The following is a 27,335-nucleotide window of genomic DNA, read 5'->3' as shown; positions in this document are numbered from 1 at the left end:
CGATTGGTGCTTACGCATTTGTGTGCCGCTGTATTACGGTAACTACAGGTCTCCGCAAGGTACAAGACTTTAGTCTGATACCTTAGAATCAGTTACTCTCTCACATTATACTGCACTTCCCAGACAGGTACCAGACACAATTAGATGATGTAGAGATGGCCGAGGACAGCCGAGCTGTACGGATTTTGTCTGATTTGTGTGGCGTTTTACGTCGAGAAAAGAATATGTAAGGAGTCATCTGTATTCAGTGTTAGTTTACTGAGTTACGATAAGCAGAATTGTTTTCGTATGTCGGAAATACATGTAGGGCTCCAGACCTAGGTTACTTCGAGAACTGCCTTTGTACGGCAATTTGCATATCTGCAGCTAGCTGCAGCTGTGTGCTAACACGATAAGTCAACGAAGCCGATGTGCAAACAACCAGAACGCACAATCAGAACCGAGGGCCAAAATCATAAATGAGTATTTCATTTGCTCTATGCCAAAAAAGAAATGAAACTGCGGCTGCGTATGACGTAAGCGCTGCACATTAATTTTGCTGTGACCATGGTGACCTTTTTAAATTTGGATTTTATCGTTACCAATTGCAATGCGCACATAAGCCTGCTTCTATGGTGTTATATAGAATATAGAATTGTGTCGTGCCATCACCACAATGCGATGCCATGATGGAAGATCACAATGCGATGCTACAATGGCTCCGTCATGTTGTGCCATTGCATGTGGCGTCACCTCCTTTCTCATTACTTTCATGCTGATAAATGTGATACATTGAATATGATATTTGGGAGCCTAATTAACATTGTACAAACCAGATTTTTGCATAAATGTGCTTGAATAACTTGTTGACACCTTGTTGATGCTCATTTATTTTCAAAGCTAAAAAGCATAACCCAAACTGTAGGGTTTTTACAAACGTTACAGGTTTTTACACATGTTACAGATAGACATGTACCTGTATAACTCGCATAAACACAGTTTTGGCTGTTTCAATAAAATTCCAATTTACTCCGCCATTACAAATATTTGTGCAGCAACATTGCACACATTCCTTCTTGGGCAGGTAAGATGTCTTATATTCACTTAATATCTCATTTAAATGGTAAAATTCACAAGCACTTCACCCATCCATGCCACGGAAACCATAATTTGCGCAAGAGTTAAGATTGTGCTGAACAGGCTTGTGCCTTTAGAAAGGATTTTTTTAACATGATATGTTGACCTCTCACTGTCACTCCCAAACCATAATAGTGTTGTCCAAACGGTCAGCTTTGTATCATTTCATGCTTGCCCAACATGATTGGCCTTCTTCCTAAGCTGCGTAGTGAGAGGCCTAGTTTCATCAGCAAAAAACTATGATTGCGGTTCTTGTTAAGTCTGTATTATAACTGCAAGGAAAGTGTTTTTGAGCTGTGAAATTTCCTCCTTGACCATAATTGTTAGTCAACTGAGAAAACGAGAATGGGGTTTAGACTTTACATTTACGATGATTATGTGAATTGACACGTTTGCTCTTTAGATTTTAGATTTTCAACCCATGGAAACATTGTTCACATTGTTCTGTGTTCTCCATTTAGTCTTAAGCCCTTTTGATTCTTTTACAGACACGACTTTGGCTTTGTCTACTGCCCTGAGCCATTGTGTAACAAGAGCCCTATCGTAGTGGTTGATGGGAACTTGGGCATTGAGACATGGAGCATTAAACCTCTGTACTTTCATGCCTACTCACAACTCTTCCACAGCAAGCACAGACAACATGGTAAGAAGTCTGTGCGCTTTGATGACATACGTTTCCCAGATACATTTTCAATCTACTATCATGGATGTCAGGCAGGCATTCTGGTCTGGGACTAAGGCTGTTCACTGTGTTGTGCTTCAGGCTCAAAGCCACAGCCACTAAATACCTGATTTAGACAAAGCCTGACATGAACTGTGTCTGACCACAGAAACTTTTAGAGCCACAATGAATGCATCTGTACAAAGTGCAGTTGATGTGTAAGTTTTAGAATGAGATCACTTCACATCCTAAGGCAACAACAATTTCTGCTGAAGCATCATGGCAGTAGCAGCATTTTTAAAGTTCTATGTTGTTACATAACAAGGGTCCTGCGTGTATGCCACAAACACACCAAACGTTGTGCTGCAGTTAGACATGAATCCAGTCGGACTTACATGTACATTGCTCTTCCCCAGTCAGCCATTTCTTCACTGTACAAAGTACACGGTCTTCACCCTTGGCCACTCGCATTTATGAGGCACCCTTATTTGATAGCTTTTCTGCAATATGCCTCATCGGTGTGTGTCATATGTCACCCGTCAGTGATTCCAACTTGATGGATAAGTCAATCAGACCCCCCGTCGGTGATATGTAGTTATTCATAATTGCATATGAACAACATGATCTTACATAATGTATACAGAATTTCCACCAATCAAAGTAGTCGGACTTGAATTTTCCACCAATCAAAGTAGTCAGACTTGGAGGTACATATATGAATGATGTAAAAACCAAGTCCGGCAATTTGATTGGCGGCTACCTGCTTGGGAAAATGAGCTGATTTGCATGTGTACAAATGGCTTGCAGATTTGTCAAGTCAGGATTTCTGAACTCAGAGTAATAAGTGGACACGAGGGCGCGAAGCATAAACAAGCATAAATGCGGACAATGTCACAGAAGATCCTGACTTGAGTCAAGTCCATGCTGCAGGTTACATGCACTGTTTCTTGCTTCAAACTTTCCTACATGAACTTCAACGTAATCTCATCAGCTTTTGAAGGGCTTCAAAGTACTTTGCAATTTTTTTGTTTGGGTTATCAGAACTGTCCCAGGTCCATTAAAATCCACCAGGAGAATTTGGAAGAATTTTTCAGAATTTAAGAAAGAACAAGCCAGTCATTCTCACTCACCGGTCTTGATGCCTTGCGAATGTTGAAGTACAAATATCATGCTGTTGGGAAGGTTCCAGTTATAATTCCCGTGGTCAGTGTCAAAAGCAAGACTTCACGTGAAGGACTTGCTGTGCTTGAGACCACTTTCAAAGTGCACATGTACGTGGCCAAAGAAGTTCCGTCTATTATGACAGAAGCTGGTAGCAGCGAGTGTCCTAAGACTAAGTGTAGCATTTTACCAGTAAAGAGCTTGCTGTATGCAGAGTGCATTGATACATGGTATGTAGACTTCTGACATATCACATTTTGTCATGGCTGAATAGAATACTTGCGTTCCGACCGCACTGATTTCAAGCCTCTCTTTACCTTTAAGACTTGAAAAGGTCAGGTGACTGCAGCATGGCTGTTCTCCTACTTAATCCTGATTGCCTCTCTGCATGGAATCTCAGGTAATAGTTACCTCTGTAGATTTCTGTGTTTCTGCATCCATGAGAGTGTCAGTTTGTTTGTCTCTGTCTCTCATTCTCTCTTATCCCCCAATCATTATGTATTCATCTGTCAATTGTCTCATTACTTACTCTTTGATCTGAACTGCCAATGTCAAAAGATCCAAAAGATTTTTGTAAAGTCATACATCAATTTTTAAATTTGTAGGCAGGTGTGCACCTGTCCATTGTGTCCCAACCTCCCCCCCCCCGGATGCCCCGTCCAATCCGTGGTATTGTCACTTTGTGAAATGATAAATTCTCACCCTTGGAGCAGCCAGTGGTAGCAATATAATTTGGAAAAAAAAACTGGGACTAAACTCATGACATAACACCCAGGGCAGCCTGTGACGGGTGGGTTGGGGAAAGCAATTGATGGCTGCATTAGTGGCAATGAATCTTTCCTCAGGACACACCCGTACCCATGTAGGCTAGACAAGCACCCATTGTCTGCAGAATTACCCACAGGTCTTGAGTTTGAGTTTCCATATTATGAGGCTACTTTCCTTGAGTTTGGGCTACACACATCAATCTTTGGTTTCATGTAGGAAACAACTTGTCTTGAACAAATACTTAAAAGCAGAGGAGGAGTTGAACCTTGCCCGACTGGTCTTGTCAAAGCATCCCAAGAGCACAGAGACATTCAGCCAAAGGTATGGCATCACTGACGTGCAAATGCGTGGCCTGGAAATTCACAGGTAGACAGAACCTCTGTCACCTCACTTTAGTTCCTATACTTCCGCGAGGAGTGCTTATTAAAAGCATTTTTGTTTTAAGTGCCCTTTCAAAGGTTAAACAAATTCGTTCCTCTTCATGGATGAAACCAGGATTGCAGTTAACAAGGAAACTTGTCAAAATTATTCAAACCAAGCACCTCAGGAAACCAGTCTGATGCTCTACCAGGTCACATCTGTGGCATCCGGAAACCCGAATTCCATGAAACTAGGTTATGTTTGCAGGAGCCAGAAAGGAGAATTTTAGAGGAATTTTGACCATATTAAAGCCGGCATTACAAAAAATGTAATTGTGACTTTTTTAACAGATTAATCAGCATTTCAAAAAGAGATGATTTTGCAATCAACAACTTTTCAAGGAGAATTTTGGTTTGCTTCCTGCAGACGTTGGCTCCTGCAACAGTTATTTCCTATCGCAAAGCTAGAAAAAGGCAATGCCCCCAGAACTGAGTTCCAAGAGGATGACCTGGCAGGACTTCATCCCAGTGTGGCTGACAGTTTACAAGAACAAGATGGAGAGAATGCCCACAGGCAACCACATGATGAGACGCTGATGATATTCGTCAGGGCCGAGATGGAGGTTTGCGAATTGGCTGCTGGCCGGTACCCAAGCAACTACAATGCCTGGAGCCACAGGATATGGGTTGTTGAGCATCTAGCTGGTTGCCCGCCACAGGTATTGCAGTTTGCAATATAGGGGGATAACTCAACTCCTGGCTGAAGTGATGTTCATGCATACATGAACATTACTTACAGTTCTTACAAACGGTTGAGGGTTGAGCACCAGAAAATTTAAAAATAACTAAATTAGTAAAAACAAATTGGCCAGTTATCCTGCTACGTAGCTATTGTCTGTCGTCCATCTTTCTCCTCTGTCAAAGATTCATGGCTGTCAACCATCCATGAAAAGTATTAATGCTGCAAAAGATATGGGGCATGAAAGACAAAATCCAGAGCAATACATGATCATTCATTGGTTCACTCGTGCAAGTGGGTGTCGCGTATCAGTAAAGTTGTTAATACGCTGGGTTTTTGTGCTGTCAGACAACCAAACTGATTATTTCACTGACAAATGTAAGTGTCTTAATAGCCAAGGAACAGATTAGTTGCTAGGGAAACAACGGAATCAAGAAAAGTTGGTGAATTGAATAAATAAAAATTTTTAGTTTCTGGCATTAGTGCCCTTTTTTCCTGTTCCTCCTGAACACAGTTCCTGAAGTCTGAGTTAAGAGCCACCAAGTCCTGGGTGTCTTCTCATGTGTCTGATCACAGCGGCTTCCATTATCGGCAGTTTCTCCTCGGCACGTTGACGGGGCTTTCCCGGCCCAACCGTCTGTACCCTGGATCTCCCCTAAGGGCCGGCTTGGGGTCTGACACCGCTCTTCCTGGGAGTCTCATCCTGGAGGAGCTACAGCTCATCCTAGAGCTGGTGATGTCTTACCCTGGGCACGAGGCCGTGTGGTATCATAGGTCAGTGTCTTATGTAGTCACTTACTACTCCAGCATTTGAGAGGATTTATACACCCACTACTTTGCCAGTAATCCTGACTGATAAAGCAGGAGTTGCATAGAAGGATCATTAGCAGCTTTTTGATTGAATCATTAAAACATTTACACTTACAGCAGTGGATAGAGAAAGTCGATAGTAACCACTTGCCAGTAGTGTTGTTGCTTCAAGAAATTTGTCCCAGGTGTGGTATTATTTTCGGCCCAAAATACACACATTTTCGAATGACGGGATACCACAACCACAGATGTTTACAAAGTAGGCCTTTATAAATGTTGAGCCTCAATGATCATTTGGTCAAGAATTTTGCAACATTTCTTACCAAATCATCACTTTTTTTAACTCCAAGACGGTGAGTGACGTTGCCTCAACACCTGTCTACAGCACAGGGCTGCTTGAGGACTCCACACATAGTCAACCTCCACGGACCAGTTTGAGCCTCTGTGGGTGTTAAAGCTCAAAAGGAATCACTCAAGCATGGGGACGAGTATGGACATTACTAGGCACTACATACTGCATTTACCAGAGCATATTTAAACATCTTCTGTGTTATTACACCGGAAATTCCTTTGCATTTACACATATTCAGTATTCACTGAAGTGGCCCCCCTCAAAATTTTAAATAATTTATAAGTCTGATGAAAAGTAGGGATATGCAGTAGATCTCCAAAAGTGTCCATCCTCAAACAGTTTTTTTTTGCATTTTTTTTTCTTATCAAACAACTATTAGGCGGTTTGTGGTTTATCTGCGGAAGACACTTTTATGCAGTGGATCTGTAGCAGCTGTGGATCAAACTACTGGAAGCCTGGGAGCTTATGGTGGTGTTGAATTATTGCACATGGAGACATCATCACTAGACAAAGCTTCAGTCAAGGATTGCCCAACTGCAGATCAGTCACAGCAGAAGCAGCAGATTGGAAACTGTCCAACTGGGAAACAACCGATTGAGAATCAGCCAATCAAGAATCGGCCACTTGCACGACGGCCCTTCAAGAATGGGCAAAGTGAAGCCTGTGGAGGAGATTCTCAAACAGACACTGGAGAAGATTTTCGAAGAAGAGACGCCATGTTTCCTGCTATGCAACTCCCTTCAAGATGCTCTCACGATAGGTCCTTACTGCAGCCAGCCAGTGAGCAAGTCTCAGATCAGTTGCCTCCTGTCCAGACCTCTGTTCAAGTGACTTCCAAGAGGCCAGAGGGAGTATCTTCCCTTGCGCACGATGTCTTGCCCAGTGAGGTCCTATGGCTGGTTCAGCATGAGAGGAGGTTCGCTGACATTGCTGTGGATGGCACAGCTCGGTCAGAGAGACCAGCACAACAACGATGTGCAGAAAACTACTGCCGTTGGTTAGAAAACTTGCTGACAACCAGTGGTCAGTAGGCAATATTTTCAACTGATTTGGGGTTCTGAAACACCAACCACTTTTGCAATACTAACAGAAGTACGGGGTCTGTTTACGGAAATAAAGTATGTGATGAAACTCACGTTTCAAAAAAGTATGTGATGAAACATTACAGATTGGAGATTGACTCAAATTTAATTCCTTGAACATTTACATGTATGTATCATCACTGCCGTGCAGCCACACTAAATTATGTTCCTTCCATGCGAAGATACCAAGACGTTTGTGCACATGTGATGAAATTTGATTGCGTGGCCTTCACACCGTCTGGTGCCAGTGTGCATGTAACACGTCATTCCTCTGCTCAAGTGAGGAGGTCCCAAGAGACTGTGTACAGTTCTGCACTAAATTCACACAGAAGTTTGATTTAAACAGTTAAACATAATTTGACTAACTTTGGTTGAAGGCACGGTTGTTGATGATGGTTGGACTAATCTTGTTCATTAACCAGGACCAGCCTACCATGAAATGCTTCTACTAGAATCATTCAAATTAATTTATTGGAAGGTGCTCTCAATCAGTCCAGAATCTTATCTGAGCAGATGTGGGAAGTTTGTACTTAATCTTGTTATGAAATCGTGTGTGCATGAAACTGAAATTTTGGTTTAAACTCAGTTTTTAATTAACAGAATTAATGAGACTTTATGTCCACACATTGGATAAGGCACTTTGTGTTTTATAGATGCACCAAGTGTGTGTTGTATGATTTTGTGCTGTACAAAAATTACTAATATTCGTCTTTCAACAGTTGCATGATGGTATTCTTTCCATAGACGTACTGGTGTCTTCCTTAAAGTTTGGTTTTTAAATCAGCTGTTGAGACTGTGTGTGATCCAGTGGAACTTTTTAACCTTCAATGCAAGTTTTTAAGTGTCTACAAGTGTTAAGGTGTTACGATTTGTGTTACATACATGTTGGGGCTGGGCATGAAAGTGTTCAGGTTTAACACCACATGTAAGTGTCCCAAGCTAAAGTGAAAAACGTTTGATGGAGAGCAGTATAACTCGGTTTCAGCAGAATCTCCAAGAAAGTTTCAGGAGAGTTCATGAGAATTCATTTTTTCCACTCTGAAGTCACAGTTATCACAGATGAAACAGTTTAGCGGGCTCTGTGATGCACTTTAACCTGGTCAAATGGCACACTATTGGCTTTGTCCACAAGACGGGCATTGCGAATCAAAAGTGAGTCAATCCCTGTTCAAGTTTTTGTAAAATTTGACATATGGGAATTAAGATGAATTAAAGGGACATCCTTGTGCTCCCATGGGTACTTTCAAATCACGATTAAAAAGTCACATCCTCTTTAATGAGTAATAAAATATTTATTTTTTTCAAATTGAGGCTGTACATGTAATCATAGCCGTATAGTCAGACTCATTCCCACTTCCAAGAGTTCATTAAATAAAGTGGATTCAGGGAACACCACCATGGGAACTTGCATATTATGCTAAACGCACAAGGGAAGGGGACATCTAAGACAAAACCATACTTTTTTTTCCTCAGGTGACGATTGCCATTGTCTCATTTCTCTACCACATACTGCATGCTATCTTGAAATGTTATAGAATCCATTTCTTTTCAGACGTGCTTGATCCTTGAATACTATCGGATTTGAAATGTCTTCGGAATTGTCAGGCACTGTCAGGGATAAAGTCTCAAAGAAGGATATCTTACTACTAGAGTTGCAAATATCCCCCTGCACACAGCAGGGAGCTGGGACAGTGACATTTGTACACATTTGATGAGAGTGAGCGAGATCATAGTTAACCGTGGTTCTGAACAAGGTCTAAGTAGGCTCAGCTCAAAACCATACTACACTACAGAGTGCACTCAACAGTTCCCACACAAAGCCTATAGGGAACAAAGGTAACAGCAGTTAAAAACGGGACAGCAATCCTCTTGCAGCGCAAACACGTTCTGAAACTTTATTTCCAATATTTCATTGGATACTGTCATTTAGTATGGGGATGGAACATTACTTCAGGCGGTCTTTATTTTACAATTTTACAGTAAGTTCTAAATATCTAGAACAGTACAAGCAAAGGGGTTACAGCTAATGTTTACATTCACACAAATTCATGGAACAGCATAAAAAAATGAGTAACAATTATGTTAAAAAGATGTTTACTACCTTAAGAAAGTAAAAAAAAATAAAAAAATAAAAAACTAGTTTTTTGTAATTAGTTTCAATAACTTCAATTTCAAAAAAATTCAGAGTCCACAACCACGTCTCTGCCATTTATCATGTCCCAGAGAGCAGATCTATACATTAGATTTTACATTTAAATGTACGCTATCAAACAACATTGTATATTTAAAAGAACCCTTTAGTTCAACAGTATTGTTACATTACATAAAACTGACCAGGGGCTACATAATGCCAAATTGATGACCACAGCTTGTTACAAAAATGAATTCTGCAATGGATCATTCATCAGATTACAAACTCGATGAGTTGTGATTGAATCAAGGACAAGTTAATCACTTGTCTTATCATAAATCGGTTCACGTCAGAATATGAACCATGCATATGTCACAGTCTCCTTGAGTGGCTTGTGACTTTGATTTGAGTTTACATACAGGTTTCCAAATGTTGAATACATGTAATTGCCGGGGGTTCAGTGCACTGTCTTGCATTACAATAATTTATTCTCACCATTTTCTCGCCAAGAATTCTCCATCTTGCATCAATAGTCTCTGACAGCTTGAACAATAGAACAACTTGCCACTGATTCGTAGTGACTTTTGATTGATCCAGTTTTCACTCTGGAAATCTGATGTTCCTGGATTGTTGCTTGTGATATCATTTTTTCCTCATTGTGGTTATGTCTACAGTATTAGCCCACAATAAGCCTTTAGTGAGTTGAATTTGAAGAAAATCCGGTACCATGAGTTTTTTTAAATTCTCACGAAAATACCTCGTGATTTGGGGCAAGCTTTTGCATAGTGACCACCATCTCTGGAATAGACTGGTACCTTTGTGCCCTTCTTATCCATTGAAAACAGTGTATTGAGGCAAGGTGTCTCTTATGTAACCAAGCAAAAGCTTGCCCTGTATCATCACGTGGTATAGCAACAGTGTCTTTATTATGGGGAATTCAAATTGTTATGTGTATATGCAGTCAGATAAATCAGTGTACCAGATTTTATTCAAATTTAACCCTAACCCTCCTCAATCCTTCACCTGTTGGAGGACTGAGGAGTGTTAGGGTTAACCCGCAAAAGGCTTATTACATGGTCACATTCTATGTTTAAAACTTAGCAAGAGTGTATCATGATAAATGCTTGACAGATGCACGTATTTGCACTATGCATGAACTATTTGATAACCTTTCAGTTAATCAGACAGTTGGGCATGGGAATGGGAGGGAGCCAGTTATCACTGCACAAAATTTGAAGTGTCTTTCTAAAATGCGATAAGCGCAATTTATGTATCTTTCAGAATCCTACCTCTCTCCATTGGTTGCAGTCAGTTTCTACAACCTCAAGACAATAATGTGTCCAAATAGTGAAAAAGAAGTTTATGGACACATGGTTCACTGTTGAAGCTCTGAAATCTTTCATCGTTGAGGAAAATTGCATGTTTTTCAAATGGTCAATCTCATTCTGGAAATAAACCCTTCATTTTCATTTTTCAATGTATAGTGGCATACATGGGAATTGAAAACAAAGTTATCAGCTGTTTTGTGGAAAAATTGCACTCTTGACAAGATGCTAGCATACATTTTGTACTTTTTTTCCTGGAAGAGTTTCTGTTTCTGCAATGAAACCTCTCCTATCTAGTTTTCAAAAAGTACAGATCACAAAATGTACAAAAAGTGTATTAAAAACTGCAAAATTTTCCTGTTTTAGAGAGTATTTTAAAGGACTTTTCTTCAAAGACGTGCAATTTTGAAATAAAAAAAAAACTTACTGAATGTACAATGTAAGCATGGATTTCTCTTCATTACACTTTTTAGCATGGAATTCTATTCATTAACTCTTCCTGAAGCAATGATTATGCACAAATTTCATTTGTACTCAAATGCTTAATTTATGTACTCTAAATAATTTTCCTTTGTAAAGGCCATATGCTTACTCAGATACAATGTCTTTTTAAAAAATCTGTGAAAGTTACAGAGAAATAAAACTAAGCTTAAGGTGCATATTGGACTGATGTATTGCGACTATTCATTGCTAATGTGTTGTCATTCTTGGTCCCTCACAAACCATCTTTATTTATTTAGAACCATCTTTTTTTTAAAAATCAGTGAAAGGTGATCATATTTGGCCCTCACAATGAAGACGACGAGGGTTCTGTGTGAAAGGTGGGAGGAAACCCTAGATAACTTTATCCATAGAAAACCCAGGCAATCAGGGGTTGGAAAATCAGACTGCAGAGGTGGAAGGCAAGCCAAGAGCCACAATGCCAACCTGACTGCCTGCATGCTACAGATACAAACTCAGTCATGAATTTTCCCCACGCAACTGGTCCTGAATTTTGAAGAGCCTGCTCGTGCAAAACACTGTTCCCTTTTGCTTCACCTTAAACTGAAGTGTCTCAAGGAAAAACTGACTTTATCATCTCTATTTATTTATTTATAATTTACATTAAAGAGACTACCAGTTGTTCATCATTTCAAGGTTATAAAAATAGTGTGTCCCACGGTCCTCCTTCCTTGCTTAAGAAGGGAATTTTAAACCTTATTAAAAATTCCACATTGTGGAGATGCTTGATATGATACACTTTCACCGTTATCAAGACGCTCCTAAAGAAGTGATTTCCTAAGATGACCTCACATACTGTTCTGTTGAAATTTGCAGCCATTACCTTTAATAAGAATAGCAAATAAAATCACACAAAACTTTTTTAGGTAATTAAAATGTAAAAAAGATGTTGTGAGCTATTGGGCAAATAATCAACACATCTCAACAAAATCAACGCATCCCATTCACTTTAATCTATGATAGTTGTTTTCAAACGTTAAAACCATTATGAAAAGGCATTCTTATACCATAGTAAGAAACTTACTGAATAATTTTTGCTACATTTTAAAAATTGGATTTCAGTTCACTAAAATACCATGAAATAAATTTACATGTATTTTGATATTTTACTAAATACATAAATTACATTTACTAAAATTTGTTTCGTTCCAAATCTGCCAGTCTGAACATCATGCATTGCTTTGTTTTAACGAGCATTGCCAACAACATATATCATCAAAACATAGCATGCCAACTTTTATCAATGTTGTATGGTGACTGCTTTTGATATATATAGTACTTGGACTTTACCTGCACCAGAGGTTGACACTACCGTACATGTATGCATTTACATGTAGGTCTTGCATTACATTTTGGCAATATGGCACACAACATTTTAAGAAGTCAACGCACACAGAATTTTAAACTGAAAATTTAGATGGACAGCGTTTCTGAATATCAACAAAAGGCATAAAAAAACAACATTATTGGCAATTCATCAAAGGGCAACAGAAACGTTTAGAGAAAAGTGCATTATTCAAATTGGCAACTTTAGAACTTCATAATAAAACCCTTGGGAGATAAAATACCAAGCAAATATGTCCAACGTTTTTACATTCATTCAGCATGATAACTTTTTTGGCTAAAGGAATTTGATATACTTGTTCAATTTTCTTATGAATGGATATGCTGGCAAGTAGTAATAGTCGTATGGTTGTATGCAAATACATATAGTGAATGTTTATGAATGCAGTGGAAAGAATTATTGAATGAGGTGATAGATGGAATGTTAACTCCACAAGCCGAAGCCAAATAGAATAGACCATCCACGTCACCAAATGAGATTATTCTTTCCATTGCATGAATGTGAAGCATTCATCGTTATTTGTTTTATATGATGCAGTTTAAGAGTAAATCATAGAAAACCTCATCATCACCTAAATAAATCTTGAAGAAATCTCTGCTTGAATAAATAGCTGAGTCCAGAAATTTCTCGTGACCAAGGGTTTGATCTAATCCATTGTCATGGTGGGGAAAAAAGTTTTACACATCATCTGAATAAGAATTGTTGGTTAGAAGGTCATCGACCAGGTGTCATTGACTTACTCGGTATATTTAATGGTGCAACTACTAATGTTAAATATTCCTATGAATTAAATGTGAGCTCTGTAAGTACTGTTACTACTCTTCATACAGGCAAAGAACGCTGCTGTAAGCTGGTCCCACCACACGCATGTGGGCAAGATGCAGTCATGGCTCTTCACACAAACTTTCAGCATTTTAGTCACAGCTCGCAACATGAAAACAATGCGAACGTTTTCTTTCACTTGGTTTCACATACTCTGTGGAATAGAATGCTCAATCTGTCACCTGATGAGATTTTCTTACCATTGCACTCATAAACATCCGTTAGTTATTTTGAGTAGTGACTGCAACATGTATTGGGACGGATAATTCAATGAAATGTGACTGACAATCCAACAACTGACCAGGGCTTTATTCGGGCACTATATAACCCTAGTAAGGCACAACACAGATCAGCTGCAATAATCCCACTAACACTGTGAATGTCAGGCTATACCTGAAATGAGCATCCTTGTCTACGGCTACTGCTGTTCACCATCACACACAAATGCAAAACAAAATATGAAGCCGTAACCACAAGATACCCCCTTCAGACATGGCCTGACATACACAAATTACTGTTGACCCAAAAGGATTTTAAGGAACATAATGATGATTAACGTGAGACCCTAAGAATCCCACCTTCAAACAGTACACTGAAAATAGAGGCCTTCTCATTGTCATTAGAGTTAAATAGAAGCTCATGTAATATGAGAAACAAGAGAATTTACACATTTCCTGAGAAAAATCCTGCTAATCTCACTGGCGCGTATGTCATTGGTTACATGTGACTGAATTTACCTGTTAATGCACATCAAAGCTTTGCAGGAGTACAGGGGTTCCATTCCATGATGCTATTGCTTGTGTGAGGATAATTACACAAAATACACCATTTACTTCTGATACAAATTTCTGCACTCCTAGGTAACACAGTGGTATACTTTGGATTTATTCAGGATATTGTATAAAGCAGTATTTCATTTTCAAATGGAAAAAAAATTGTATCTGATGAAAATAGTTCTTGAATGCAGCAGGAATTTCCACCAGAGGGGATCAATCATCAAAAAAGAAGTCATCTGGAAGGAAGGAATAAAAGCAGTAAAAGATTAGTGAGAGAAAGTCAGGTATCTTTGTATGCAAAGTTATTATGGCCAGCAAGATTGGAGTATAGATATAAAACCATTTGGATGAAAGGGCACATAATGGATTCTTTTTCTCTTCATTTTTTAGTAGATGATAAATTGGTTTTAAGTAAACAGCTTGCAATTCAGTATTAACCCTTATCAGCAGGAACTCAGACCTTGTTCTTCAAGACTTAAACACAGTCTCAACAAAGACATATCCAGGTTGGGGCCGAGGGAGGGAGGACAGGGGATTTGTTTTTAAAAATTGATGGTCCAAATTTTTGTTTTGTTCGAAAAAGAATGGTCAAAAAGGTGGTAGTGCATTTCTAAAGTGTTAGGGCTATGAATTCCTTTAAAAACAAAGAAACTGAACAATTGGCAACATGCCGGGGGGGGGCAACTTGGCCTTGCATACTCTCCCCCCCCACTACTATGGTGGATAAGCCATGGAATGTTCATCAGAAAGACAAACAACTGCTGTTGCCAGAATTAAGTAAGGCTGAAAATTTCACTGTCTTCAGGGTTGAATCAACTTCAGGGCAATTTCCTGTGAACGTGGAAATTGGTCACCCTGCTACTGACCATTCTATTCCTAATTCATAAACAAAACTTCCAGTACTGTTGAACTCATTCTTGTTTAGCAATTACAAATTATAATGAGGTTGTTAAAGGTGTGCCAAATGTCTATTTTAGCATGGAACTGTCCTTTAGATGATCGGTAAACAGCCTCTTTACATCTGCTTACTCTTTACATTTTTCCTTACCTGACTCGTCCTTTTGCATACAATGGAAAGGGTCATCCAGTATCATTCTGTCTTCGGGTAGAATCCCGTCCCCTCCAAAGTAGATATTCTGTAGGACTTCCAAGGGATTTCCACGGAAGGCATGACACAAGACTCTGTCACTGGACCGGGAGAACAGTCGACGGAATCCTCTCAAGTTACTAAGGCTCTCCAAGAGATTCCCCTCGAAGAGATTGTTCTGCAATTCCTCTGCACACTGCTTGAAGTCCTTGTAGGAGTTCTCATCCAAACCTGCCATTTTAATTCAAGAAAATAAAAGAGTTGGATGATGGTCTTGATACGTGTATATAAGCTGCAATGGTTTTTACCCTGTGGTTTGGATGTGGAGCGTTAAGTTAAGAAAAGCCACAACTTGTATCTAATATGACAAAGTATCCATGGACAAGATTATCTTAAGAGGTATTAAAGAATATCAGCAGTAAATTGTCAAAGAATGAGCAATAAATTTGTATTTCCTCATTGTTTACTGATAAGACAAACAACATTCATCAATCCTGCAATTTGGGCTGGATGAAGTGAACACAGTACTTTCCCTAAACCACTTGACACTATCATTCAAAAGGGAATTTTGTGTTGGGGAGTTAGCTATAAAAAAGTTTTATCTAAAACGAAAATAAAATGGATAATTCCACACGGTGTTTGGTGTATAGTTCCTGTTTTCTTCAACTACGATTCTTAGCAATGGATTTACCTTGTATTTTGTGACACAATAAACCTTTTCGACATTCGCAATGCATTGTGGGTTTGGATGACAAACAACCCTTTGGAAAAGTGTACCTGCAAAACGTTAATCTGTTTCCATTTTATTTCATACTCCACTTCAAGCCACCCCCTTCTGACAAAGTGTTGCATTATTGATTTGGGACGAAGAAATTCACAAACTTTAAAGTTTAAAGCTTGGCAGAGAAGGAAAATTCAGAGAATCCTTTCCGACAACACCACTTTCTGTCATGGACTGTGCTTTGACTAATGTCGTAATATTAATGTTCTTGTATTGTCCAATCAAGATCACAACTTGCAGCTCATTCATCCCACTTTGACCAGTCACGTTCATTTTCAGCCTGTAGAATGACTGGTGCCCTTTAAAAAAGACAAGTAAGGGTGATTTCTTCTTACAAACATTTGAAAACTTATTGAAAATGTTTCTTGTATAATCTGATTATGCACATGCATCTGTGGGTTGATGAGCAGATACATAAGACAAATTTAGTAGAAAACTGTAGCTTGATTTTTGACTGGTTCACTTCCCCCATAGGGTTGTGCATGAAATGCATTGCTTGTTTGTCATCCACACCCTCAATGCATTGTGAACGTACATGTAGAAAAGGTTTATTCTATAAGCTTTGGAACTTATTTTGGAGTTGTGTTGTGTTTTAAATGAAAATGGACCAAACAGGTGTGAAGGAAGGTCTTCAAATTCCCTATCTAGTTGAAATGGATCGATCTAATAATGGCTGATTCCTGATCGTTTCACAACTGCACCCCCCCAACTCTGAAAATCATTCAACCGCCACGTATTCCAAAACTTTTTTCAAAACTCACATTCTTGATACGAGGCTTGAGTTTTCAATAGTAATGTGCAAGAACTGCATACTGTTTTCATCATTTGGTGTCTGTCCAACTTAGACCTGTACTTTTTGGCTTAAACAGCCGTATCTCATTTACCAGTGGAAGCAACTGAGTCCTGTGGTATAAGCCCATCTCTCATAAATTTCTTCAACTCATATTCCATCGTGGCCCAGGTGACTGCAAATTCCTCACTTGGTGCAACTGCAGCGCCTTCGTATTTCGTCATAAGCTTGATGAATGATGCTCTCAGTAAATCTTCTGCCCCATCAGCCAATGGCAGCACACTTCCCGGCAGCAACTGGGATGGGGGAATTAGGATGGTCCCATCCCTCCATGATTCTCTGGAAAGATAATTCTGAGATTCTCCAGCTGATGTGGGAAGGTCATTTCTGTCTCCTCCAACTGCACCCCCCATCAGTGAGGTGCCTTGTTCTTCATCTTCCCTTTCCCTCTGGACATTGCTGACCAGCAGAGAAGTAATCCCTCCGACAAGATTCTCATTGGTTGCCACTGACAAGCCCGCTCCAACTGCTCCTTCATATTGTTCACCCGCACCTGCAGCACCAGCTTCGTCAAGCTCAGTGTCTCTCGGTTCTCGTTTCTGTCCAGTCTTCTCCATGGCTCTGTTCTGCGTCGAAAGCTTCAACTTCTATGAATACGTGCCCCTACGCGCAGATGTAAATTTTTTGTCGTTTGCGGAAAGTTACTGGTCGATGATAGGTAAATTCAGACGCAAAATTTGACTAACGACTTCTAAAAGTTCCCCAGCTCGAAAATATCACAATATTTACTTGTTCTGAAAATCTGAGCTATTCGCTATTCGCCGCTGTATATACATCAATGAACGACGCAGCGGCCAAACACGCACGGCACGCAGTTGGGAAATCCCGATCGTTCTATTTTTATATGGTGACGCAATCAGACTACGCCCTCATGAACTGAACAAAGCAACGACGGACGCATGGGCCGGGGACGTGATCGTCTTTTTCTTTTTTTTTTGGTGTAAATAAAAGCGTTTCATTTACTACCTAGCATCCTGTACGTCCTATCGCCCGTGTTTACGCAAACACTGTTACTTGATGTAGATATACCATTGTCGTTACTGTTTATTCCCTGTGATTTTTCCCCTACACATCACTTATCATGCTTATTTTAACTGTGAAGTAGGCCTAACTTGATGAAAAACTGTCACATTTGCCAAATGTTTTTTGGGCATGTTAAGTGTTATGGAAGCCTGGATTATTCATTCTGTTATTCATGGTAATTTATGAAGCCCCCACCTTCCCTTTGTGACGTGTGTTTCGCAAGGAGGCATATGTCTTTCAGTTGCCAAGGCAAGATGATAAGTTGCCGAAGCAAGATGATATTAAGAATAACTTGGCGAAGCAAGATCAGAATTGTCAAAAGGTATGATGACCACTGCAGCACTTGCCGTCGGGACACGGTGAGTTAATGATCTATGGTTTTGCCGTTTGTAGGCCTACTATATCTAATCTTGTTTTACTGGTACAATGGGACTTGGGTGTACAGTAAAAACGATGCGAAAGTATGCCGTGGCAGCGGGTGAGTCCATCCTGCCACGCCATATTCTAGTACTAGTGGTCGGACGAGATAACTGACATTTAGACCTTGAGCATCTGTTCCCCCTTCAGGTCAAATTTGACAATATTTAAGCAAAGAAAAAACCCACAATTTTCTTACCCGCATTTGGCAAATGACAACCGCTCAGTCCAAATCATTTTGTTTCACAACTGGTTAATATTCGACTCAACCATTGTGAATACATTGTATACTAAAATTCATCAAGATATGTCAAAATCTTCATCTAGGTCAAGGAACCAGACTGCTTACACTAATTCGTCTTCTTTCACATCTGTTCGTCGCGTCACGTACGCTGCTGTTTCACCCCATAATTCCCTAAAAAATCAAAGCCCTGTCTTCTTTGCACAAACACAATCTTTCTGATATGAAAAAGGACATCATCGTCGACTTATCGAGATGAGCTGTTTCGTAAAAGTAGACTTTGTTTCCTTATAGGAACAGGATGCTAAAGGTAAGGAACACCCTGCTCATTCATGCCTCACCACAGCAAAGACCTGTCGTCAGTGAGGGGGCACTTTGCAAGTCCTCATTAATGGCGTTGTTTAAGTAATGTGCATGTTGAGCATGATCGCCTGATTGCTTTGCGTGATTGGTCAATTCTGCAAGAAACTCTTTCCAGCTGTCTCATCCTGAGCGCACGCACACACTTCGGCAGTTGACCATTGCCCGTTGCACCGCCTATGTGCGATAATTTTGATCGTCAGATTTGTCTATATGGGGACACCATTTATAATTAGAGAAATCCCAGCTCGTGCATGTAGTGCTAGTACATATTGGAAATTCAGCAATATTTCTATGATGTCTGCTCACTGTTGTTATTTCACAGAGGAATGGGTTATAGAACTCAACACTTCCAACTGCTTCACAGAGGGCATGTCATTACGTCTCGTCAGACTTGGTGTAGCCTATTTATGTGCAGGACACTTTCTGTATCTGGTCGTCATGGCAATCCTAACCAGAAAAGATGCTCAAATTGGAATAGTAGAAAGTTATTTGGAATGATTCAGCCAGTGTATGTTCTCCTGAGGTGGTTTCACATACGAGCTCGCCCCTACCATCCCTCCAGAACAATTCTTGAACATGGCTGGTGTGTTTCACCACGTTTCCCATGTCAGTTTTCCTGGAAACCGAAAAGTGATCCTCGGTTGCAACCAGCCTCTTCATCTGCCCATGATCGTGTGGAATTCTCCCGAGACACAATATTTGCATTGTCCTCAGGCCACGGGAAGTGTGGGGTGGCGGTCATCCGCATTTCGGGCCCCGAGGCATCCAAAGCCTTTTTGGCCATGACCAAAATGTCAGACCTGCCAGCAGCCAAGAAGGTACACTTGCAAAGACTGTTCAACCCTGTGGATGGGGAGACCGTCGACAAGGGTCTTGCAGTCTGGTTTCCAGGTCAGTAAGGCCTGATGTTTGTTATAGCGTGTTTGTCTAGGGAGAAATGTTCAAGTTAGAATAATATTCTTTCCGTTGTAAAAAGTGTCACGAGACATGGAAAGTAGGACACTGGTCAGTTGTTAGTTTCAATCGTGATTCAGGGCATTCTGTGGTCATTGTTTATCCCCTGATAATTGTGACTCGACTTGTGTTGTGTTTCAACGTGTGGTTGACTTCATTACATCTCTGCACTTAACGGAAAGAAAATCTATAAACCAACACTTTTGCCCCATGAATTAACATCAAAACTCTTTGGTTCAATTCTGTAGACCTTGCCATGACAGGGAAACCCAATGTTACCTTGAATAAAATTGTGTGCCTTCTCTCATCCTAATTTTTCTTAGGTCCACAGAGCTTTACTGGTGAAGATGTTGGTGAGTTCCATGTCCACGGTGGGCCTGCCGTTGTCTCAGCAATGCACTCAGCTCTGGATGCCATTGATGGCCTGAGACATGCCGAGCCAGGCGAGTTCACCAAGCGGTATGTCTACCAGTGGAGAAACAAACCAGTGGTAATGACACCTAGCATTAGTCAACGGTGTCATTGGCACGAAAGCTTGCCAGTCAGAGGAAACCCGTGAAGAAATGACAGATAGTGTGAGGACGGGCTCCCCCCCCACCAAATTTTTGGTTGGCAAATTACCAGAAATCTTCCAGTACATCCCCCTCTCCATTCGGTTTAGTCCAGCATTCCCCACAGTGAAATGTCCCAAAAGTATTTTGTGGAAAGTTCACGGAATGGGGTCAAATCTACATGTCAGCCATTGTGCGATGTGAACCTGGGCCGTGTTTATCTTGCATGGATTGTGTGCAGACACGTGTAGATTTGAAAATGCTAAAGAGACATGTCCATCAAATGAGGAGATTGGAGCACCATGGTTTAGTACATATGATTGGTATTTGACATGTATGACTTGAGCTGGTTTGACATGTGGACTAATCTGGGGTGATTCACTGTAGTGGTACCATACTCGTGCTTATGATCTTAAACTTGAAGAATTTGTGCATTTGGTGAGTCACAACTCGTATCCTTGTGGTTGAAGAGGTATTCAATACCTGTGTATTTGTGGTACCACTGCAGTGATGGCTCCCAAATATGGCTGACGGATCATTATCATTCCATGCCATGGCATATGCAAATTGGACATGCAAGCAAAATGACACCATTTGAGGATATCTGCAATCGGCAGGCTGCATCTTAAAACCTGCAGATCACTGGGCAGTGTGTTGCTGCCCATTGTACGGAATCCATTTCTTCCCTCCCCAGGGCATTTTTGAATGGTAAACTGGACCTGACAGAGGTCGAAGGGCTTGGAGACCTCATCCACGCTGAGACAGAGGCCCAGAGGCGGCAGGCTCTCAGGCAGATGGAAGGTGATCTGGGCAAGCTGTATGAAGCCTGGAGGTGGAGACTAGTCAAGGTAGGCTCAGAAAAGGCTGAAGATCAAGGTTTATCAAATTAGGCTCAGAGAAGCTGGCGTCACACACTGGTGTTGGTGTGGTAACTTTTTCGCCACAAGCACATTGAAATTTCTCAGATTTTTTGTTGAATTCCACGAGTTGATGGAATTTTTACAACAGAAGATGTAAACTTGGATGTTTCTCCTTTGTGCTTTCTGAGACCATGTGGGAAAACAATTCATAAGCTTGCTCATGTGAGGCTCGGAACATTACGACTTCTTGCTTACTAGTCCAGACTACCGGAACAAGCTTGTCAAGTGTTTTCCCCACAAGCTCTTGGAAAAGATTTGACAAGAGCTTGTCACGTTTTACAAGTTGCTTATGCTGGATTGTTTGGATTGCTTAATTTAGATCACTTGCTTTCAGGCAATGAACATGGCTGTTCTCTGATTTGTTTGAGTAAACCTTTTTCCCCTTTCCCTGGTTCTCCTATAAGGAAAAGTTTACAACATCTTTTTTTTGATAGTGTGTTGCACATGTAGAAGCATTCATTGACTTCAGCGAGGATGAGAACATCGAAGAAGGTGTCTTGGACCAGGGTAAGAAAGGAGTAAAATGACCAGCTTGAAGCATCCTTAGAAGAACTGGACACACTCTTTGCAGAGGACCGAACATGGAGCGAATTCAGCATTCTACCATTTTTTGTTCATTACCAGCATTTCATAGCTAGTAATAGCAGCTAGCACTCCTTTTTTCACTGCACAAAAGCGTAAGAAAAAAAAATTCATCCCTGTCCCACAAACCTGACAACTTCACTGAAACTTCAGCTGCCTTCAACCAACAGTGAATACCTACGACTTGGAACAAATTGGCATCTGTACAACTCACTCACATTAATACAGGTCTGATACAGGTCTGGTTGTCAAATTACCCACAATCCAAAGTACCGCTAATTCTTTAACTACACAAGATTTTCAAGGGCCATTGTGTTGGCCCACCTCTATTAAATGGACGACCCCTTTATTCCTTTCAGCTCAGGCTGGGGTGACGCAGCTAATGCAAGACATACATGCCCATCTAAATGACAATCGGTGTGGTGAAAGATTGAGAAGCGGAGTCCAGGTTGCCATCATCGGACGGCCAAATGTTGGCAAGAGCTCTCTTCTTAATCTTCTGTGTAAGAGTAAACTTTTTAAAAAATTGAAACAAAAATGAGTTCTGCAATGAAATGAAATGGGAATGAAAATAAGACTTGGTACTGAGTTTCATATTTTGTAGCATAAGTACTTGGTCCAATTTTGAGGAGGCGTCTTTTTCTCTGGAGAAGAAACTTTTTTTCAGACGTAACAGGTTTGGTAAAAGTGTTAATTTAAAAGTCTTTTCCTTGTCAAATTCTGAGTTCAAAGGGCAGTGTCATATGTCTTCAGCCATTGTCATGAAATGTTGTAACAAACTGAGCCATATAACGTAAGCCTTGTCTTGCTTCATTTGTTAAAGGTCAAAGACCAGCAGCCATTGTAACCCCAATAGCAGGCACAACAAGGGACGTGATTGAGTCTGCGGTGAACATCGGCGGGTATCCTGTGCTTCTCCTAGACACGGCTGGGTTAAGAGACACCCAGGACATGGTAGAACAGGAGGGAGTCCGTAGGGCGAGGCAGAGGTACGTTGCAGATGTTGGTGTTACTCAGCAACCATAATTCGAGAACACTGTGAAAGTCCATTTTAAACCACTTACCAACAGGATAAGTCCACAGTGAACTTGTCCCAAGCATAGTATTTTTTGTTAAAAATATTGACGTTTTAAATTACGCGATACCACAACCGCACTCCTTTACAAAGTTAGACTTTTACAAATTCTGACTTGAGGTGGTCATTTCTTCAAGACTTGTATTACAATTCTTATGGCTTCATTGCTTTTTGGAAACTCCAAGGCATACAGTGTGGTATTTGCTACAGCAGTTGGCCATGGCACATGGCTCTTGGGGGCTCCACACACATCCATCCTCCACAGACCAGCTCTTGTGCATGTACAAACTCAATAGGAGTTTCTCAAGTGTATGGATGAGTACAGACGTCAGGCTACTGCACATGCAGAATACACCAGAGTGTGTTTAATAATCACCTCCATGTTATAACACAGGAAATCTAGGTGTGTTTACATGCCATCCAGCACAAAGCAGTTAACCACTTGCTGCCAATGTGAATTTGAAGTTGCATGACGTAAACCAGGAGATTTTCAAGATTTTCCATTTTCAAAATTCTTCAAAAAATCACAGCTTCATTTAGTGGACATTTACACCCACACAAATAACTGTCTGGTGACTTCTCTAATCTGACAGACAACATCTATTGATGCCCGAGTATTTCAGCCAGGCCTGCCGCCTTGTAAAAAAGAGCCCAGATTGTGCAGTGTTATGTAACTTTCTTTTCTTCCCGAAACTGGCATAGTGCACTACTGGCTTCTTTTCAATAGGGGCAGTTTAGCGTGCAGAGGTACATGTGTTGTATCGCTCATCGCTAGAGCACTGGAGCACTTTTGTCCCAGGTGGTAATCCGCTCGTGCTGAATGCCACAAACAGTGGTGTAATCTCTCAAAATAAGGATGGATTTTCTCCGCTAATGACAACTGAAAAAAATGTTGGCAATTCCCAGCAGCTCGGCCTTTTGTTCCGAGTACAGTCTTTTGTTACAAGGCCCAGCTCTTTTGTCCGGTTTCAGACTCCCTGGTTTCGTGTATAAAGCCTATGTGCCCGAGTTACAACTCTGGCACATCAAAGTGCTTGATGATCATCGCCGCCTGGTCAGACGAACAATAGTAAACATTCCAAAAATTCCTGAGCACTGCCTGCAGCTTACCTGGACAAGTGGGGCCAGTAATACCGTAGCAATATTTGTGGTGTTTTTTGCAATTAACAACAATGTATCGCAGTGACCAGGAAACAGAAAGAAAAAATAGCTAACATAAGATTTACTTTTGCCATTTTGAATAATTTTTTACAGATTTTGATGCCCTTTTCCATTATCCTTGCATATGTTTGTAATTTTATTTTGTCACTCCAAAACATCAGTTTTCAAAGTCTATGTACAAGTTTGGCTAAGACTGGTCAACAATGTGTTGAACACCACAGGACAGTTAAGTTCATGAAAAACAAAATGCGCTGTTTCATCACAGGGAGTGATCATGAGATCTCACAAAATACCGTTTTGTGTAAATTCCGTAATAAAAATGATTCAAATAAAACTCAAGATCTTACAAACAACTTGGCTATTTATTCCCAGAAAAAGTCCAGGAGAAAGCATTCGATAAGGGTGACAACTGCACATGAACACTTCAGGTACACATCCTAATAAAAGCAACTGCACAAGCTCTAAATTTGATGTTGTTATCAGATCATAGCAAGCACCAATGATGGCATGAATATTCAACTTCCTATACTGCAGTACACAACGTTTGAAGGATGCAGATTACCAACGAAAAATTGTGGCAGTGATCATTGGGTACAAAGGGGACTTATGGTTGCAAAACAGGTGGTGTGTAGCAAGCGCTCACTGCACTCTGGCTATGGACATAACGGGCATGCCAGAAAGTGGTAATTGGTCAGATGTTATAGCCCGGGTAGTTCAAACTCGTTCTGTGTCCTTCCTCCATAGTTAACCCTTCGCGTCAGGATGCGGATAGAGCCGCCATAAAAATTGAGATCCTCAGCCCGCTTTTCAGCTATTATTCTCGGCCCACGCTCGAGCGAACATGGTGAAAGAAGGCAGATCCTGGCTCTTGTGAATATGGTAATTGGCCTTTGTGCGTTGCCCAGAAATGAAAAGGTCAAATTTGCATCAAAATCACCAGCTTCACAATAGTCCCCACTTTGAAAAGAGGCAACGGGAATGTGGAAGCTTGAGTAGAGCCGCATGCCACCGAACAATCAGCCTAGTTTCACCGTGTAATTTAAAGCATGCAGAGCACGCAGGGCCACAAACTGAAAAACTGCGGTTTGGCAGGTGGCCTTTGTGGCCAATCAAGGCTGGAATTCTTGGAGTCGGCTTTCGGGAAGAAATTCCCGTCGTCAATGGGTTAAGCAAGCTCACCAGACAACACACACAAAGCTTAATCAAGGTCTTGTGTGAACCGTAAATGGAACAACTGTGCTAAAATTGTAAAAAAAGGTGAAAGTGACCGGACAAGTCTGGTCAATTCTTCGGAACCAGCCCACTGAGGTGGTGTAAAATAGCTTTCAAATACCACACATATAAAGTGCACAGTCATTTTGAACATGCTCCTGTATGCAGCAAATCAGAAAATTTGCACCTTGTCGTTTGCTGCATAATTCCACTGAGTTGGGAGTTCTTCATTGCAAACTGAATTGCTGTTTTTGATTTTTTAAACACAGGGCCGAGAATGCTGACTTAACCATCGTCATGACAGAAGCTAGTGACGTTCACAATTGCATAGCCTCCTCCTCAGCAGGCAGTATCGGTGACAAGTTTACTACCTTCTTAGAAAGCAGGCTTCAAGAGACCGCAGCCTCAACCTTTGCCTCAACCCAGAGGTCAATGTTACCAGAGAATGCTACTTTAGATGGGACAATGATTCAAAAGGACTCAATCTTTGTGATTAACAAATCGGACCTTGTTGGTGATGAGGTAAAGGATGCATTCGTTGTGCTAGAATCTGCTCTTGGACAGTATTGTAATGAGAAAGGTCAAGATGAGAGATCTGTTTGCATTATTTCCTGTAAAACGGGCCAAGGAATGGAAAACCTTCTGGCAATCTTGAGGAGAAAGGTCGAAGCCCTGTAAGTGTTATTTTACCTTTTCTCATTTTCAGCATGTTGTCTCATTGTGCAAAAATGAAATGTTTGTGAGAAAGGAAATGACAGGATGAGCTCAGAAAGGCGAAATTATTCATCAGAAGTTTTATTTCTGGTTTTCAAATAGCAATCAAAAATATTTATAAGTAATGCTTGAAGAGTTCCATTGAGATTTAGAGGTCAGGTACCATTGCAGGTCATCTGATGAATACTCATCCGAAGTCTGATATGAAGCCTGGTTTTTAAGTTTAAGAAATTATTTTTTTTTTTCTTTTTATGAAATTGAACAAATTCCCCACCTTTTATTTGGTATGAAAAGCGTTGAGAAAACCAGCTTGGTATGTTTTCACCCCCCCCCCGTGAACTAAAGCCAGATAAATTGTATCCTCCCTTTATTTATTCTCTTTCTCTTGCCAGGTGTGGAAACCCCCTCCTTGGCAACCCTAGCTTGACGCAAGCCCGTCACCGTAGCAACTTGACCCGTTGCCTTGCCGCTCTAGAGGCATTTGCCAGCCAAGAGGACCTTGTCATGGCTGCTGAACAACTCCGCATTGCACTGAGGCATCTTGGGAAGATTACAGGCAGAGTGGGGGTGGAAGAGATCTTGGACGTGGTATTTCAAGACTTCTGCATTGGCAAATGATTGCATTACTTGACTGTTGACTGCATCACAAGTCCAGTTACATAGAAGAGGGTGAACATTAACAAAAGTACACTTTTGTTGCTGTTCATTTGAATAGCTCATGATGAATTAACGTCGCTGGTCTTGGTATATATTGTGGGCTCTTGCAATGTCCATTAGAGGTCTCAACTATAAACGCTTATAATCTACACTAAAAAACACATTTTGGGAACTGGTTAGGCAAGATTGAGGAGTTTCCATTCCGCAAGTTCAGTGAAATTAGCTATTAAAACTGAGGGTTATTAACTTTAAAGGCAGTCATCAAGAATGGACTGCTGTTCTTAAGGAATCTTAATCTAATGCTTGATTATTCACCCAGTTGAAAAAAAGAAAACGGATTGATAAAAGTCTCAATGAAAGTGTGTGGTTCTACTCTCTTAACCCCCTGATTAGTAGGTTTGCAGTGTTATGGGTATGCTCAGTGTACAGACTGATCCAAGTAGATGATATTGCTATAGGGTAATGCAAGCATTGTGGCAAAGCCCAGTGCTGGCCAAAGAGGTATTTAACACAACCTGTGTGTGCACAAGCAGGGTACCAGTGCAACTACTTTGAACAATTCCACAGCTCTCGAACTTGGAATCTAAGAGTAAATTACAGTTGGGAAATGGCTAACATCTGGCCAGGAAAAATTGTGCAGTAGTGAGCATGCAATGGTGAATTTGACCCATACTGTAAAATATGAATCCACAAAAAGCCATTTACCATTGTAGTTTGTTCAATGACGTAATGTGTAGTGTATATAAAAATCTTCTGACAAAGTGCTTTAGAACAATACATATTGGACAAATTTACAGAA

General features: G+C 40.6%; 3 protein-coding genes across 10 annotated transcripts; 2 read left to right on the top strand and 1 right to left on the bottom strand.

Annotated features, from left to right (window-relative positions):
* Positions 1 to 114: 114 nt before the first annotated feature.
* Positions 115 to 11,170, top strand: LOC110977298 (protein prenyltransferase alpha subunit repeat-containing protein 1-like). Of its 2 annotated transcripts, none has more exons than XM_022231286.2 (7): positions 115 to 226; positions 1,605 to 1,759; positions 3,263 to 3,338; positions 3,923 to 4,027; positions 4,493 to 4,784; positions 5,319 to 5,578; positions 6,346 to 11,170. In XM_022231286.2, the coding sequence occupies exons 1-7, from the start codon at positions 156 to 158 to the stop codon at positions 6,995 to 6,997; spliced, it is 1,611 nt and encodes a 536-aa protein (XP_022086978.2). In that variant the 5' UTR covers positions 115 to 155; the 3' UTR covers positions 6,998 to 11,170. The 2 variants fall into 2 exon arrangements, with proteins under 2 accessions (XP_022086978.2, XP_022086979.2); XM_022231287.2 differs by having other exon boundaries at positions 5,965 to 6,439.
* A 32-nt stretch (positions 11,171 to 11,202) lies between these two features.
* Positions 11,203 to 17,501, bottom strand: LOC110977309 (uncharacterized). Of its 2 annotated transcripts, none has more exons than XM_022231296.2 (3): positions 16,797 to 17,501; positions 14,997 to 15,266; positions 11,203 to 14,184 (listed from the first exon to the last, which is right to left on the bottom strand). In XM_022231296.2, exons 1-3 carry the CDS (start codon positions 17,221 to 17,223, stop codon positions 14,162 to 14,164), a joined length of 720 nt encoding a protein of 239 aa, XP_022086988.2. In that variant the 5' UTR covers positions 17,224 to 17,501; the 3' UTR covers positions 11,203 to 14,161. The 2 variants fall into 2 exon arrangements, with proteins under 2 accessions (XP_022086988.2, XP_022086987.2); XM_022231295.2 differs by having other exon boundaries at positions 16,701 to 17,498.
* Positions 17,502 to 17,523: 22 nt separating this feature from the next.
* gtpbp3 (GTP binding protein 3, mitochondrial) lies at positions 17,524 to 27,335 on the top strand. Of its 6 annotated transcripts, none has more exons than XM_022231315.2 (10): positions 17,524 to 17,642; positions 17,913 to 18,048; positions 19,033 to 19,601; positions 19,988 to 20,123; positions 20,910 to 21,063; positions 21,570 to 21,642; positions 22,077 to 22,220; positions 22,541 to 22,706; positions 25,435 to 25,839; positions 26,272 to 27,335. In XM_022231315.2, exons 2-10 carry the CDS (start codon positions 18,014 to 18,016, stop codon positions 26,495 to 26,497), a joined length of 1,908 nt encoding a protein of 635 aa, XP_022087007.2. In that variant the 5' UTR covers positions 17,524 to 17,642; positions 17,913 to 18,013; the 3' UTR covers positions 26,498 to 27,335. The 6 variants fall into 6 exon arrangements, with proteins under 6 accessions (XP_022087007.2, XP_086993637.1, XP_086993638.1 ...); XM_087137511.1 differs by having other exon boundaries at positions 17,531 to 17,685; XM_087137512.1 differs by having other exon boundaries at positions 17,588 to 17,606.

The sequence above is a fragment of the Acanthaster planci genome, linkage group LG05, assembly GCF_054643075.1.
Source record: "Acanthaster planci isolate LZ-2023a linkage group LG05, COTS_SCS, whole genome shotgun sequence".
NCBI classification, from domain to species: Eukaryota; Metazoa; Echinodermata; class Asteroidea; order Valvatida; family Acanthasteridae; genus Acanthaster; species Acanthaster planci.
The sequence above is the reverse complement of the archived record's forward strand: the minus strand, read 5'-3'. Positions and strand labels throughout refer to the sequence as shown.